The following is a 16987-nucleotide window of genomic DNA, read 5'->3' as shown; positions in this document are numbered from 1 at the left end:
TCTTTTGTGTAGGGTTTAATTTGATTCCCTTTAGAAATGCTCATTAAGCATACTGGAAAAATACAGAATGTGAGGTGCATCATTTTTATTTGCAGTGCTGAGAGATCTCACTTGGGACAAAGTATAGTACTTGGGTGGGATAAAGAAGGAAGAGATTTTTACCCAGAGGGCTTTTTTCTCTGTCTTGCTCTTTGTCATTGATTGTGAAAATCTTTGTTCTGATCAAAACCAACTGGTTGAAGCTCCATTTGGAAACTAACAACAGAAGCTATACATTGCTCAAAGAATTCACTCTGTGAGGCAGATTTGGTCTCTGTCCTCAGTGGTATAGTGTTTCTGTAGTCTCCCTCCTTCTGAATCAGGGCATCTATACATATTTTGGGTTGACATGATCAGAGTTGTTTGAATTAAATCGTTCATTTAAGATTAGCTCTGGACTCCTAGCCAAATCCCAAATCAAGTAGTTATTCATACTTAAATTCCTCTTGCCATTTCAGCTGGATAGATATATTTTTTCCCGTTCTGTGCCAAAATGTTTATGTTCCATTTCTGTGAGTGTAGGTGAGTGGCAAATAATGTGAACTTTGCTAGTTTGGTGAACCTTGATCTTCTGGAATTAAATGCTTTCTGTGAATTTTAGATGACCTGAACAAAGTTTTATTGGCCTTGCATTCCCTAATTTTTCCATGTGCTCCCAATGTAATTCTTTCCCAGTAATAAAAAAGAAATACCAGTGACTTGTTGGCTGGAAACCTGTTTAAAATATTAATTAATATTTTGTTGGTTCAAGAGATTTTATAAACAAGTCCAGAAAAATCTCTGGTTCAGAGCAGGTGTTTTTGTACTTACTGTCACAAAAGTCGTTTTGTCCTGAGATTTTAAAGTAGCACATTACTGCATTTAACGGTATCTAACAAAAATCTCCTTATTATAGCTTCTAAAAAAATAATTGCCTGATGTGGCATAGCTGTCATCATGATGTCACAATGCTGCATTTAACTCAATTTCTTACTGATACCCTGAGGAATTTTGGCAATTCTGTTGGCAGCCTCAGTATAGAGATACACCAAAGTAGTTACATAGCACAAGCTTCTCGTGAGCTGAAGCCCATTTTGTCAGATGTGACATTTGATTAAGTGAGTATTAGCTAATGAAAGCTTGTGATAATATATTATACGTTGGTCAGTCTATAAGATGCAGATCTACCCTGCATTCTTCTAGTCTCAGTATAGTGAGTGCGGACAATTGCAATAGAGAAATCCTCTCTATGAAAGAGAGATTGTTTTCCTTTTTTGTATTGTATGGGAACTTGCTGATACCTTCTCAGCTTTCCTTATCTTTCTTTTTAGAATCTTTGTGGTCTTAACCATCAGCTATCCATCTTTTTTCCTACAGATTCTATGGAAGTGAAGCCTATCATGACGAGAAAATTGAGGCGGCGACCAAACGATCCTGTTCCTATCCCAGACAAGAGGAGGAAACCTGCCCCTGATATCCTTGTCTTACAGAATTGGTAGACAGCTAGTATACTCTGTGCTGGTGAAATGCACAGTGGGCACAGTACCTTAGTGTCATGACACACAAAGAAAGTAAAAATGTTATTTTAGGGACCTGACTTAATCTGCCTGTGTAGGGAATTCTAAAATGTAATCTTGTGAGGTATAACATGTTATAACAAGACTGGTTTTTTGAGGTCCAATCAAAAGCTGGTATTTCAGTCCAACTTTTAAAGTACGATAGGTTGACTTAATTTGGTTATTGTCAGGAAAAAATAGATTGTAATTTCTGATATGAACTTTCCTTATTTTTTATAAAAAGGAAAACTTTTAAAATGTATTTTGGTGCTTAATTCCATTGATAGATTCTTTTGGCTTCAAATGAGAGCAAAAGGCTGTGATTCAAATAAGTCACCACCAGCAGCTGCTAGGAAAGACCTGTTGGTTAGATTTAACTAGCTTTCCCCTTCAGATGGCAGCTCAGAACTGCCACTTCACATTGTTGCTTTTCCACAGAGTCATATAGGAAAGCAAGATTTGATACATGAACAAAAAAAAGAAAAACCTTTTTTTTTTCCATGCAACAATACAAAGGAAACAGAAATGACATGTACGTAAATTTCTTTTGTATGTTGCCTTTTATTCTGCAGGTACTGTAATCTATCGAAATACTTGCATAGCTCCCTTGCAGCCATGACCACTTATCTGCATATTTAAATCAACTGGAAGGGAAGGCCAGGGATGTTTGTTTTCCAGAGAGCAGAACTCCAGTTCTACTATTTTAACCTATTGAGTCTATCTTGTATCTTTGGGGATTGATTTATAATCTTTATATATTGTCGCTGGCCAACTGTGCACTGAATGTCTGACCCTAGTTCACTATGATAGAAGGAATCTCCAGCCTTATTTTAAACTGACTGGTCCTGTAGAACATTCCTTTAAAAAATTGTTAAATGGGATCTCTTATTTGCCATCACTCAGTAATATCTAGCACAAGTTCTCAACTGCTGCAGAAATTGGCTCGTAAAACTGTCTTTTCCAAGTTAAACTTTGCCTGTCTATCTGAATTCTTCAGCAGGGAAAAGCTTAATATACGTAAAAGAGTCAAGAGTCTCTTGCTTGATTGTTTCATCAGTACTATAAGAAACAGAGTATAACAAAGATCCTGTCAGAGCCAGGATCTTCAAAGTGTTGTCAGCCTTTAAGCACATGCCTTTTAAAGTGCAGTTGCTTAAAAAATAACAAGTCTGTCTGAATACTTTTACTTTTCAGCTTTAGAAGTAAAACCTAAGGCTTCAGCTGGAAAAATAAAAATAAAAAAATCTCTTTGGGCTACAACAGTTTATTTTTGCTGTTGGGTCAAGTACTCAAACATCAAGACGCTAGGAAAGAGTTAAAGGAAAATGTGATTGTTAAACTGCAGAAATTTCCATTGGAACTCTAAAGTGGGTGTTTTTAATAAACAACAAGAATCCTGACTATATTTCCAGTAGATGATACTTCTTTAATTGTTATTCAGCTGATATTTTGTTTTGTCCTAAGATGTAATGATTTTTTCTTTCTCTTCTCTGCTTGTACCCAAGATGTGGGTTGCAAAAGGCTGACGGTATCTTGCAGCTCATGTGCCAGCAGGTATTCCCCTGTTACAATGCAAGAGAAAAAGACTGATCATATTAGTAATTGTTGTATTCGGAGAAAGTAAATGTCTTTGTCTAAAGTATTTTTGATAGTGGAAATGGTTAAGATGGGTTTAGTGTATGTGTTTGTATCCAGCAGTGACAGGCCTTGGTGATGCACTTGTTATAACTAGGCTTGAATTCTATAGCTTTAGGTGATATTCTTGTGACATTTTATCCATTCATGTTCTGCTGTAATGAGATGCCATTGGGTTGTTTGGCTTCTGCCTTTGCTAGTCCAAAATACCTTGTTTATGTGAACCTTAATTCTGGTTACCCCAGTTAAATTATCTGTTAACAGATGAACAAATAATGGAGGACCTCAGAACGCTGAATAAGGTAGGAAGTGGCTTCATCTAGGTAAACGTAAAATTCTTCACTGAAAGAATTGGAGTCTAATTCCACTCTTTTTGCGTCATTCTTAAGTAGGCTTTCTCATGTTAAACAGTGGAATAACATGATTAGAGATGTATCAAGACTCTGGTTCTTTCCTTTCCTTTTAACAGGTTAGAATGAACCTATGAAAAATGGTAATAGTCTCTAACAAACTTTCTTTAAGTGCCCACTCTGATCAGAACAAATAGTAGGCATCTGAATGACTTTGCCCTTCATCTGACTGCATAGACACTGATGCATTCTTACATTACATCACAGGGCTTAAAATCAAGACACCTTTGGTTTCCCTATTTCACTCTACATAATGCTTACAGGGGGCAGAATGGATGCATTAAGGTGTAGTAAGCAATTGTCTGGATCATGGTGTTACACCTAAGAGGTCTAGTCAGGTGCCTGATGAATCAGTTTGTGGCTGGCAAGCCCAATTCATGAGCGACACAGTTTTATTACAAGTTTCACAGATCCATACGTTGTCTGAGTTGGAGTCTAAGTTTATAGCATGCTGCTTTCTTCTTTCTCACTTTGCTTCGATTCTCTGGATGAAGCTCAACATGAAGCAGCTTTGATCTAGTGCCAGATGTTCTCTCCAGTTTGGATGGGATTCTGTGCTCTTCTCCCAGCTTTCTACGCTGATGTTGAATTACTTCATATAATTTTTGCACACATCATGGGGCCACTTTCTATGACAGAACCACTTTTTAGAGCGGTCTTGAATCTTGCTCTACAAAATATTCTTGGGGATATGGTCTCCTCCCATTTTCTTGACATAAACAATCCATCACAATCTCTTCTTTTTGATAGTGATTTCTAAGTGTGTCAGTCCAGTGTGGTCCAATATCTGTGTTTGGTATTATTTCTTCCCACTTTATTTTCAGGATCTTAAGCAGATACCTTATGTGAAAGCTGTTCAGTCTCTTGATGTGCCTAGCATATGTAGTCCACACTTTTAAACCATAAAGTAGGGATGACGGCATACAAGTCTTGTAGATTTGCATCTTTACCTTGGCTGTTAGTTTGTTATTCTATGCACATTTCTCTAAAAGCCAGAAAGGTGTATTCTTTTGTATATAAAAGATTTAGCTTTTCTAGATGGACTAGATTAGATGAACAAATTTCCAGGCAATTCCAGATACAGGATTCTGAAAGAGGCTTGTGGAAACCTGTGTAAAGTGATTGAAGTGTGCTTTCAGTTCTCTCACCAATGAGGATAGTTTAATGATTTTAAATATTAATTGCTCACCACCAGTTAGTTGTTTTCCAAAGCTAGGTTTGAACACACTGAAAGAATGGTGGGGCTTGGTTTTCTGGGCAGTTGAAGAGTCAATTATTTGACAAGAGGAAGCTGCAGAACTTAATTTCCCAGGTTTTTAGTGTCATGATTCTGATGATTTAGATCTTTGAGTCTTGTATACTGTTAAGTCTTATGCTCTGAATACTTATAACCTGAAAAAAAATAGAAAGTAATATGGCATTGAAGTAATGTTCTCCCTTGATGTGCTTATGTCTCATTTACTTTTTCACATTAGTGCTTTTGTGATACAAGTTGTATCTCCAGTTTCTAAAAGTGCCTTGTTCTTCTTTTTATGTAGCTTAAATCACCTAAGAGACCAGGTAAGTGAATGATTATAGTAATATTTATGCCCCTGTTAGCATACATTTGTGACATTTGCTAAAAGTTTGCAACAAGTACAGTCTTTTAACTGGAGCTTTCAGTCTCTCTTTAAGTAGCTATCTGTTTGAGTGAATGCCGCAGCTTTACTTCTTTTAAGTGCTGTCTTGTCCCTTCTTTCTCCTGTTTTTGGGTGTAATCATATCGTGCAGATGTCTGTTAAATGTGTAGATGAGAACATACAAAAGCAATTTGATGGTGAAGTCTCTTTCATTACATACATAGGTAGGATGCCTAAACCCCCCTCTATTTCGGAGGCTGGCTTTTGATCTTTGTGTTTCATAGTTTGGCTGAAGATGAGTCAAGTTATTTCTGCGCACAGTTACTGTAGTCTGGTTGTGTACTATCTGGCTTTATTTTATCTTTCTTTCATGCATTCAGTTACATAATAGATCAGATAGAAAAAGCTCATTCCAAGATCACATGGTGAAACAATAATGCTCCTACCCTTCAAAATTCTTTGCAAACTAACCTAGTAGCAGCTGTTTTGAAAATAGATAGTACCCCCACCTTGTGGCCTAGGAAAGAGTGATTTTAAATGACTTGGCCAAAGAGAAAATGTCGGATCAGAAATACACATTTAAGTCCCTAGTTCCCTGTGCTTATATTGCATTCCTTGAATTAGTGAATTTGTATTAACATATTTGAAGCTCAGGTTTGACTGCATAATCACAGACCCATTAGTGTTCTCATGCTACTCTGAACATGCAATATGGTTGGGTTTTTTGTGTCTTTTTTCTGTTTTAGCATCTCCTTCCTCTCCAGAGCACCTGCCAGCTACACCTGCAGAATCTCCAGCACAGCGGTTTGAAGCCCGCATAGAAGATGGCAAACTCTACTATGATAAAAGATGGTAGGTCTTAGGGAAGTCCTTGCTGTTGCTGTTAGTCCAGGGTCACTCTATGTAGAGACAAAAGTAGTGCAAAGAACCTGCTTTGGAAAAAGCATCTTGGGCCAAGGTTTTCCTAAGCAGGTTCTAGCCACTTGAGCAACCTAAGCATGTGCTTTCTATATACATCTTTGACTATGTTTGCTAGCGCACATTGACATGTGGAAGGATGCTTATAGGTAGTGCATAAAGCTTATCTGTGGGTCTCTTATGTACTACAACACTACTCAAGCATTTCTGTTGAAACTAACATTAACAGCATGCAGCCCTACTATTAGGAAAGTTAACCACTGAGAAATTCAGTGTTATCCAAATGTAGTAATGTAACCAGCTGGGTTACAGCAGTTTCTTGTGTTTGAGTTTTATGGCGTGTGTGCCACAAGGTGGCAGAGTGTGATAAAATTACTTGCCAGCAAAGTTGTTATTACAAACATTTTTCATTCAAAAGGCAAATAACCTTTACAGATCAAACCCACACATAAGACCCAGCTTCAGAAATAATGATCTGATTTCTCTCTAATTTTTATAGGAGTGTGTAGCTAGGGAAGCATCATGATACATCAGGAGGTTATTTGTTTTTTTGCAAAGATGGTAGCTCCATGAGTCTTAAACCTAATCCTATGAAATTATAAAACATGCAAGTGTGAGTAATCAAGGAAGCAATCTACTTTTTAAATAGCAAGCAATTTGCAAGGCTATTTAATTGTTTGGGGAATAGTTTGATATGTTGATAGCTTTTCTTGGTTTTCTGAGCTATTTCAACCACCTCACTGAAAGAACGGTATGAAATGAGTTGTATTAAAATTGGACACACTAGATGCAGTTCATTTTCCTGTCAGACTTCTGCCCTGTTCTTTCCAGCTGTTAGGTGGGAGATTATAATGGAAGTACCTGATTTAGCACAGCAGTTGTTTTACAGACTTCTTAAGTTTATTTTTGCCAATTCCCTGACACTATTTCACAGAATCTTAGGGTATGTATCTTTGTTAAAGGATTCTGTTTTTATGATGTAAACAATATAAAAAAAATAATTTGAATTTGCAAAACTAAATTAAGTTATTTCTGCTCTTAATTGTTAGGGTGTTTTTGCTGTTTTGTTGCCTTTTGTTTTATTTAAAACTACTATCCTTTCACCCTGTTTCTGAAACTAGGGTATGTTGATTCTAGTCACTCACACCTCAGAACTTTTAAGGATCCATGAACTATAACACAATTACAACATCTTTCTATAACATCATTTTTCAGAGCAAGGAGCTCAGTTCTGCACTTCTCAGTCAGGAAACTCCCACCAAATTTAAAGTAAGGTGTATATGACTGACCCCAGGGGAGTTTCACAAAAGCATGAGAGGACTTCCTAAATCATGGACATGTGGCACGTTAGCACAAATATTTTCATCTTGCTGCATTCTTTTGTTGTGGGGTTTCATTGTGAAGGTTTCTGGTTGTTACCGTCTTCCCCTCCCCTTCTCCTGGGTCCTGTGCTGTTTTAAGATAAGTGTTTTATTTTACACTTTGCTGTAATAATCCTGTTCAGGTTTTGATTGATAGTAATAGTACCTCTGCAAAGTAGCTGATATTTTAAAATAACAAAATAACTCTTGGTGGTGGGAGGGTAATCTCTCTTTTTTTTTTTTTAAATGCGTATTAAACCTGAAGCTGCTAGCATGCACCAAAAATAATGAAACCTGACAGCTCAGAAGTGACTACTTTTTCTTCCCCCTGACAGCAGACATAAAGGACAATTATCTCAAAATAGTGAATGTTTAAGGCTAGAAATGGACTCCCTGAGGTCTTGTAGCAGCATTTGGCAAACTTATTTCACAAAATGGAGAATTAGTCGCAGGAATCGCAGCTGGGCATTGAATAACTTAAATAATTTTACCTCAGCCATTTTGTCCCCTCCTCCTAAAACACTGCTTGCAGTGAAACCTTTTAACTTTTAGGAGCTTGTAGTATGGCAAGCTAGAGAGAATTTAATTTCTGAGAAGCTTCTATTCGTGACCACTCTTGCCTTCAGCATGCTTCTCCGTTAGGTTTGGTTTGTGCTCTGCTTGTTGCTTGTACTACAGTCCAGTGATTTTTGTGAAGAAGTCTTTTCAGTGAGGATTTTGCCAGTGTTTGGGTCCAATATGTTAGTAGAAAGTAAGGTTCCTACTACTTTTAAGTGTCTGCTTCTTTGTTTTTTCATTTGGTTAAAAAAAAAAACTGAAAAAAGAGCAAAACGTGATGAGTTCTGCTTTTTAGAGGTTTTCTTTTTTCCCCCCCCTTTTTTTTCCTATAAGCTAGCTTGCATTCCCTGGCAATTTTGGCTTAGTCCATTCTTCTCCTTTTTTCTTAAAGATATTGAATAGCTGCAGAGATAAAGCCATGTTTATCAACCTAATAGACATGGTAGCCCCTGCTTCCCTGACCAGCCCACTTCTGTTACTGAGTCCCTGCTGTCTGTGTAGATCAGGCTTTTCTATGTACCACTATGTATGGGGTCTGAGCAAGGTGGTCTTAAGTGGTAAAAAGGTAGTGTGTTCTCCATCCCTGCCACTGACCTTATCAGAAAGGGACAGTTGGTTTGGGTTTTTTGTGTGATAGGAAACTGTGCATTTAATAATTGTACAAAAATCACCATTTTTTTCCATTCAGGTGAACTCTAATGCTTTCTGTTCATTGGCAGTCCGGTCGGTTTTTCATACAGAGAGGCCTGGGTTACGATAATGAGGGTTTTGATTACCTTGAGATGTTCCTTGTCTATTAACGGCCATCATAACTGAATTTTATTTATTTAGCTTTTGCGCTTTCATGGATTCATAAATGCTAGGGTCGGAAGGGACCTCAACAGATCATCGAGGCCGACCCCCTGCCTAGGCAGGATAGAGTGCTGGGGTCAGATGACCCCAGCCAGATGCCTATCCAGCCATATTATTCAGCATATTATTTCTTAAGGTAATGTCATGACCAGTGTGATGAGCTTGACAGCCACCAGGTAGCATAGTAAATGGACATGAGTCAACAATGGGGGACATGATTTAAATTTGTCCACAAAGGTTGTTATTGCGAAGGCCCCATTGGTATAGGGTTGAGGTACAGTCACCCTGTCCAGTTAAAAAATGGTACAGAAATGCCCAATAGTGGTATGGTCAGTTAAATCCTGGTTAACTCACTGTAGGGTTAGAGATGTTGTGGTAGTTGTTTGGGGTTTGTGGCTGACCATTCTTTGTGTCATCGAGTAAGTAAGGAAAAGTCAAAGAGTTTTGCAAGGGTGGACCATATTGGACATCTTGAGGGCAGCCGAGCTATTGGTGGGTGGAATATGTCCCACTGGGCATAGGATAATTACAAAATTTGGCTAGTAAGTTTACTTCAGTATTTGTGTGGCAGAGATGGGGGGGAGCAATGTTACTGAGGACTGGTAACATTAGGAGTGGAGTGGGATGTAATTTGCGTGACACAAGACTCATTGTAACATGCAGCTGGGAGCCCATACAGGGGCTTAGTAGTCTGCAACTGAATAACACAGTGCAAGAGGAGATGAACATAGCATGGAGGCATTGGCATCCCAAGTGGAGCCTGCAAGTTAGGCAGGTAGGTTATTTCTTGTTTTGTTTTTTAAAGCAGTTTTCTGGAGATGTGTTTTATAAGTTTATAGGTGCACCTGACATCCAGTGGTGGGTTCTCTCCAGCAGCAGTTCCCACCTGTTGCCCTCAGGGGCTTAAATGTCAAGTCTCCAACAGGGCAATGCCCCTCACACTCCCTTGTTGCTGACTATGCCAGCCCCTCCTGTGTAATGCCAGCTTGTGCGGCTGCCTTGCTACGTGGCTGCCTGTGCAGGCTTCTTCCTTTGCCTGCCTGTGCCGGCTTCCTCCGGTGTCACAGGGATGCTCCCTGCAGCTGGGACAACCGGATGTGCCAGTGTCCGGGGCTTGCTAGTGCCCCGCACACCTTCTTATGACATCAGCAGAAGCACACCCGCCCTCCCACACACAGGGAGAGTGTGCTTTTAAAACATGCAGGAGATGCCACATGCGTCTCGGCATTCCTGCCCCAGGCAACTGGAAGGGAGGTGAGTATTTTCTCAGCCCCTGCTGAGCTGAGCTCCCCCTTTGCTTGGGGCTAGTCAGGGTGGGAAACCTCTCACTCCCAGGAGTTCTGGGAGCTGAGTTGCCTGGTACAGTGACAACCAGTATGCCAGGCAGTGTCATATGCTGCTGTTAAATCAAGGAAGATGACACCAGTCTTCTGTTTTTTCTGAAAGCCATTTTCAGTTAAAGTGGTTAAGGCTAGAACTTGATTGCAAGCACTCCAGCTGCGGCAGAATCCAGCCTGGTCTGGGTTTAGGGCAGAATCAATTACTGGAAAAATGTTGCAGAACTAGTCTCTCAAGTCTCATGTATTGGACACACAGGAGGAAGATAGGTTGGTAGCTTGCTGCTGGTTGTGGGTCTTTGCCATGATTGGGTAGGCCAGTGGTTTTTGCTTGGCACCATGCTGATGGAATTCATCCTTTATGCATGATATGTTTGAAGAAGAGTAGAAGCCAATTACAAGCTCAAGGGCTGAGATGTTTCAGAAACTCTGGGTGCATGTTGTCATAGCCAGTTGCAGTGCCAGATTTTAATTTTGCAAAGCACAATCGAGTTCTGTTGGTGAAAAGGTTTGTGGAGGATATTGGTTTTAAACATTTTGATGGAAATTATACCATTCTTCACATACTCTTTGCTCAAAATCCTTGTTGTTAGAGGGGGCTCTTGCCACTTTTAGAAGGTGGCTAGCAATGGCATTAGCCAACACAGATGATTGAATGGGCTGAAGGACATTGAGCCCCACTCCCAGGCGGCAAATGAGCTTCTCCAGCTGAAGTGACAGAAATTAAGTTTTAACTGAATAAACAGCTCTTGGCCCAAACTGTGGTTACTAGTAAGCTTCCTGGGAACTTGCTGAAGTTTCCACCTGAAGAAGTTCATCATGAAACTCATTATCATCATAATCCCTTTCTTGTGCCCTTTTTTAACCCAGGTTTTTTGGTGCGGGGTTTTTTTTTGTTTTATTTGGAGTTTAGTGTGGTAGAATATTTTTGCTGCAGCTAAAGGGAGTGAAACCGAGCCTATTATCTTTGTTACTGGGAAGCAGCCTATCAATTCGGAGTATGGGAACCAAACAAAATAGAACAGAATAGATTCAGTTGCTAGAGGTTTCCATGTCTACACTGTGGTTATTGTGGAAATAACCATAACAATAATATAAGGATTTGCATAATAAGAAATGGCAGTTAGCCAATCAGAGTGTGAGGAGATGCATACTGAGCAAGTACTGGGTGAATTCTGCAATTTATCTGTCTAAGCTAAGCATCATGTATACCAAAATGTGTGAGAGTGATGGTCCAGAAATTAAGCCGTAATGGCTCCAGAAATTATGCGTGAGCCAAGTATTTCCTAAGGTGATATAATAAGAGCAGAGGTGGAAATCTTACCCTTCTCAAACTGTAGAGCATCTATCTCTCTACTCTAAGATTGTTCCCCAATTACACTGAAACAGATAATTTATTGTGCGACTTCTGCTTACAGAATTCTCTTGGGCAAAATCACAGAGACCAAAGAGCTTTGCTGGCATACTTTATTAATAAGTGTGTATTCAGACCCCACTATACATTCATATTAAAGAAATCAGCTATAGAGTTGTTATACATTTTCCAGCACTAACTTTATAGTTAGTTGGCTCTTTTATAGCTGGATAGTAATTTTTATTGTGTGATGATTACTTTCCACACATGGCTAGTCTAAATTTATTGCACAACTAACCAGTTAGTTGTGTGATAATTACTTTGTGCTTGTGGCCTGTCTGTCTTTGCACATGTGGCCAGTCTAAATTTATTGCACATTTAACTAGTTAATTGTGTAATATACGTAATGTGTAACAGGGGCCTTCCATGCAGAAAGCTAAATCTGGGACTTTGAAACTAAGCTTGTGAAAGCTGTATGAATTGGGGAGCTTTTTAACATTTTTCCCCTTTGGGTAGTTAATGCCGTAGACATAAATAAGACCATATTTTACCTAGTATGCTATATAAGCGAGAAAACCTGGGCAGGCTTAAATACAGCGTGCCTATGAACTGATGGCTTGCCTTCTTCCTAATACAGACTCTAATTGACAGGTTTGGGTATTAAGAAAATCTAGGAATTGAGAAGTGAAGTATTAAAACATTGTATGTGTACATTTCTCCTTGCTGTTCTAAAGTAGCTCACTTAGCACCAAAAGTTCTAGTAATCCAAGTGTATCTCTTGCCAATAGTAAGTCTCAGGCTATGTCCCTAGTGAGACAGTTTGGAGCTTTGATTCCACGGACAAGGTGGCTACAGTGATGCTGCAGCTCCTGTTGATAATTCACAATTCAAGTATTTCCTGACATTGCCAGAATAGGGCCATTGAGCCACCATCTGCTCAACCGTATTTGGGTCCCTGGTGAAACTGTGCTGTAGGAAAAGTTCAGCTGAGTGTTGGGGCTTGGGTACTGAAGTCTTGTAGGAAGCTGGTGGAGGAGGAGATTAGCTGGGGGTAGGATGCTGCCAGAGGACCAGCAGTTACCTGGAAAGCTGCACCTTGGTTAAAAAATAAGAGTGGGGGGGGGCGGGGCAGGGCTTGAAACTTGTTTCAGTGCTTCATTGTCTGTGCCAGGAACCAGTTGTATGCCTGAAGAAATGCAATTTCTTATTTCTTTGTGTTAATAACATAAGTTGTTTTTTAAAAATAGTTTATCTAGTTTTTTCTCTAACTTCCTAAAAGATTATATAGTCTGGACTATTTGCTTGTTTCCTTCCGATCCCTTTAGATCAGCCTTAGTGTTAATGCCCTGCAACTGTTAAGGGAAGTTTATGCTACATACTTCTGATTTAGTTGGTCTATAAGGTGCATTTCTACCCTGCCTTCTGCCTGACTCCAGACTAACATTGCTGTCTACTTCTGTGAGTGAATGTTGCATACTGTTATGTTGATTATATATAATTTTATTATAAATGTATTATATAATTTTATTTAAGTAACGTCTTAAATCTGCTGCAGTTTACCAGTTCCCCTAATTTGCTAGAAGGGTGGGATGAGATGAGCTGCTACTAGTAGTATATGTTATGGTTGCCTCCGGAGTTGAAGGGGAAAGGGTAGTGTAGCCTATACCTATACCTATGTTGTGATGTGTATTTGCTAAGGAAAGAGGAAATCTTTTATGCTCTTATTTTCTTATGCTTATAAAACCTGATTCATAAATCAAGCTACTCCTTATTTTATGAGCCTTCACAAGCAGAAGATGAGACCTCAGCAGTGGCTAATGGTTGTACCCATTGCTTTTTTGCAGGTATCACAAGAGTCAGGCTATTTACCTAGAGTCAAAAGAGAACACTAAGATCAGCTGTGTGATCAGCTCTGTGGGAGCCAATGAGGTAAGAGGCTGTTTTACTTTTAGTAACAATAAAACAGTACCATGGATTAGTGCAGCTAATTGTCTGGTAGGGTTTAAAAAGACATTTGTACTCATGATTCAGATTGCCTGTTGGGATAGCAACCTTCTTCTTTGTGGGAAGGTATGGTTGTGTGGAGTTAGCAAAAAATCTGAAGTGTAATTGAACAACTATTTGCTCCACAGTCTTTATGAGAGAGAACATCACTGGCAGCAATCTGTGTTATTAGCAGGTTTTAAAAATGTAAATTTTTATGGTTGGATTTCATTTGAATTTGCAGCATTTCCTTGTGTTTTGACAGATTATTCCCCTTCAGTTTTGCTTGCCAATGCTTTTGGTATTCAGTCAGCCTAGTAAAACTGCAGTATGTTATCCTCTTGTCTTCTGCTGATTTCTTCTCATTATTTACATTGACCACTTCCCTCAAGAAGTGGGACTGCAGAGTGAGAATCTAATTGCTTGAATTCTTGAGGTGACCCTATTCTGTAAAGCTGCAGCTTGCTTTTGGCAGCAGGACTCCTGTTTGATTTCAGGCAATAAATCAAATTTATGTTGATGGTTATGGGTTAGTCTTTGGTAGATAAGAATCTGTCACAACATCATTAAGCAAATGGTAGTCTGCATTCAAGAAAGGCAGAAGGCTAATGTGGTGGGAAGCTTAATATTTTTTACCCATGGCTATGGTGATCCTACCATGCCCAAATTGTGGAATTGGTTAGGAAGCATGAAGGCCATTTGAATTGCACCTGTCTGGTGGTGGATTTAAAATCTCTATTCAAACGGTACTTAAACTCTAAACTTACTGAAAATATTTATTTACATTTAATATCAAACAAAAAGAAAACAAACCCCCAAAAAGCCAGATGCCACTGAGGCGTCAGAGGTATTAATTGAAATCTGGTCACCAAATTTACATGTACAAAGACTATTTTTTCCCTAGCTATTAACCTAAAAGTACCTATCAATGGTCCCGACACTGCTGACTTAATCTAAAAGGGATGGGCAGCTAGGATTGATATGAATTAACATCTAACACAGACTTGGCATATGAGAAATATGTCAGAATTGTGCAAAGAAAGTTCATATGTGGCATTGTGAATTACTACCCTTTTTAAGAAATTAAAGAGTTGGTGTAGGGTTTCTTGATTTCAATAAACCTAATCAACCAAAACAATACCTCTAATGTGTATCAACATTGGTAATAATTTTTTTCTCCTTCTAACAAAACAAATCACAAATGGAAATTCTTTTTGTTACGATAATGAGAATAATTATGGAACAATCATTAGGTTCACTGGCTGATTATTTAAATGAATTGTAGCAATTTGCCAACGGATGCATTATTAAAAATCCTGAAATGGCTAATTTGATTAACGTTATTACAATTAACATTAAGGATCATAAAGTTCTAAATGATAGGGTTACACTGGCATTTAAAAAATGCAAGTTCTCTTGCCAGTGTACATATCTTCAACATTAAAAAAACAGAAAACCTTTTTCTCAGTCAGTTGTAAAGGTCTCTGCTATTTGGAATCTAAACTTGACAGTGTTTTTGATTTAACTTTTAAAAAAAGTATTCTGAATGGTTATTTCTATTGAAGCAATTTGTCATTTTAAATATATTTGTATATCTGCAGTAGTAAGAATTTTTCAGTGCAGGTATTTAAAAAGCAAGCACTTTTTTTTTAATCTTCAAATACAATTTATTTAATGCATTGTGGGAAATGCTTCACTGAACAAAATCAGAGCAAGCTTTTCATTTGACTAATAGTTACTTGTCTGAACAAATCCCAGGACAGGTAATTTTATGATCTGTGCGTCTAGGGAGACTTATTCTTGCATTTAGCTTTAGCTAATCAAGCTTCCTGTTGTGAATGGTCATGAAAGAGACCTCTGCATTCCTGATGATGCTAAAGACAAGTAATTCTTCTTGTTAGTTATTGAGGTCAGAAAGTAGATGAGAAAAAGCTGGTGTTAGGATAGATTATTTCCTCTTACAGCAAGGTGGTGTGTGTGGTTTTCTTTAAAACCATGTTTTCCATTTTCCCAGGAGGAATAGAAAGATCTGTTTTTAGGCTGATATTAAGGATCCCTGAAACATTTTTCTTCATATGACTAATCTTGGGGTCTTTCCCTTTTATCTCTTTTGTGCAGATCTGGGTGAGGAAAACCAGTGACAGCACAAAAATGAGGATTTATCTGGGACAGCTTCAGCGAGGGGTTTTTGTGATCCGTCGGCGTTCAGCTGCATGACTGTGCTCTTTCTTGATCCTTTTTTAAAAGAAAGAAACGAACCTCTTACAGGGAATATCTCAGTCTGTCCACTCAACCTTGGCAACAGAGTATGCTGTTATGGCCTTTTGTGAGACAGTTTGTGGCTGGCCACATTGTTCCCAATAGTCCTTAAATCTCTAGTGACACCCAAGCACTGCCCTGGACTACTTCTGGACTTTGCCATAAAACTTCTTGAAGGTTTTCTTTGTTTTTGGGAGACTCTTTAAGAAGACCCTGCATTATATTTTCTCATTTTCACATCTCTGCACCATGAAATGAATATGTACATTGAAAACACCATAACTTATATTTGAATCAAGACCATTGTGGGGACAGGGGAAATGGTGGGGGGGAGGGGGGGGAACAGCTGCTTTTTGTCAAGCTGGCTCTTTATTTTCCTAAAACTCAGGATGCTGAGCAAATGAGTGATCCTGCAAACTTTCAGCTGCACTTCTGTAACAACATCTGGTATATGACATTAATTCTGTGGGCTGAACCAGTGAAAGATTTGTCCATGCAATGAGGCACAATGAGGATTTTTTTAAGGAAAGTGTGAAAAGCATTCTAGAAACTTTTAACGTGCTGCAATTCTAGTGGACTTCTTAATATGCTTAAACAATCTCATATAGTCCAAAGCTTCCTTTCTCTTCCCATTAAAAACCTTTCATGGAACAAGCAAAGAGTGTGTCTTGACTACTAGCCTAGATTACCTGAAGTAGGTGGGTGAGTATGAGCCAAAAGATTAATTAACTGAACTACGAACTAGAATGTGAGACTGTCTGATTACTGTGTAGCACTGAAAAGTATGATTAAGTTCTTCATATTGATGACCCAAGTTGAATGAGTCATACTGGATTAGTTGATGGGTAACTTATGTTGTTAGAGCTTTTATGCCCTCAGAAGAGACCTGGCAATGAAAAGCAGTGTTAACATGCAAAAGGGAAGTGTTTTGTATTGTGTTTTGTGGAAATTAGGTTTCATATTAATATTATAACTTTTGGCATGTAAATTTTGTATTACATTATTAATATAAGTACAATTTAAACTGCTAAAAGTCATACAAAACATTTCCATCTCAAGGATATTAATTCTAGAAGATACAGATGCACCTTTATAGCAGTGGCTCCAACAGTTCTGCAAGCTCTCTA

General features: G+C 38.6%; 1 protein-coding gene across 1 annotated transcript in view; it reads left to right on the top strand.

Moving 5' to 3' along the window:
• The window catches only part of SUDS3 (SDS3 homolog, SIN3A corepressor complex component), a 34629-nt gene extending 18110 nt beyond the window's left edge, over positions 1-16519 (top strand). Inside the window, exons 7-12 of the mRNA XM_006266413.4 lie at positions 1396-1491; positions 3450-3511; positions 5158-5179; positions 5985-6090; positions 13463-13547; positions 15720-16519. Of these exons, the coding sequence (XP_006266475.1) occupies positions 1396-1491; positions 3450-3511; positions 5158-5179; positions 5985-6090; positions 13463-13547; positions 15720-15818 (470 nt within the window). The 3' untranslated portion in view covers positions 15819-16519. The remainder of the gene's footprint in view (positions 1-1395; positions 1492-3449; positions 3512-5157; positions 5180-5984; positions 6091-13462; positions 13548-15719) is intronic.
• Positions 16520-16987: the final 468 nt, after the last annotated feature.

Source organism: Alligator mississippiensis, chromosome 10 (genome assembly GCF_030867095.1).
Source record: "Alligator mississippiensis isolate rAllMis1 chromosome 10, rAllMis1, whole genome shotgun sequence".
Classification (NCBI taxonomy): domain Eukaryota; kingdom Metazoa; phylum Chordata; order Crocodylia; family Alligatoridae; genus Alligator; species Alligator mississippiensis.
This window is presented reverse-complemented; position numbering and strand designations above follow the sequence as displayed.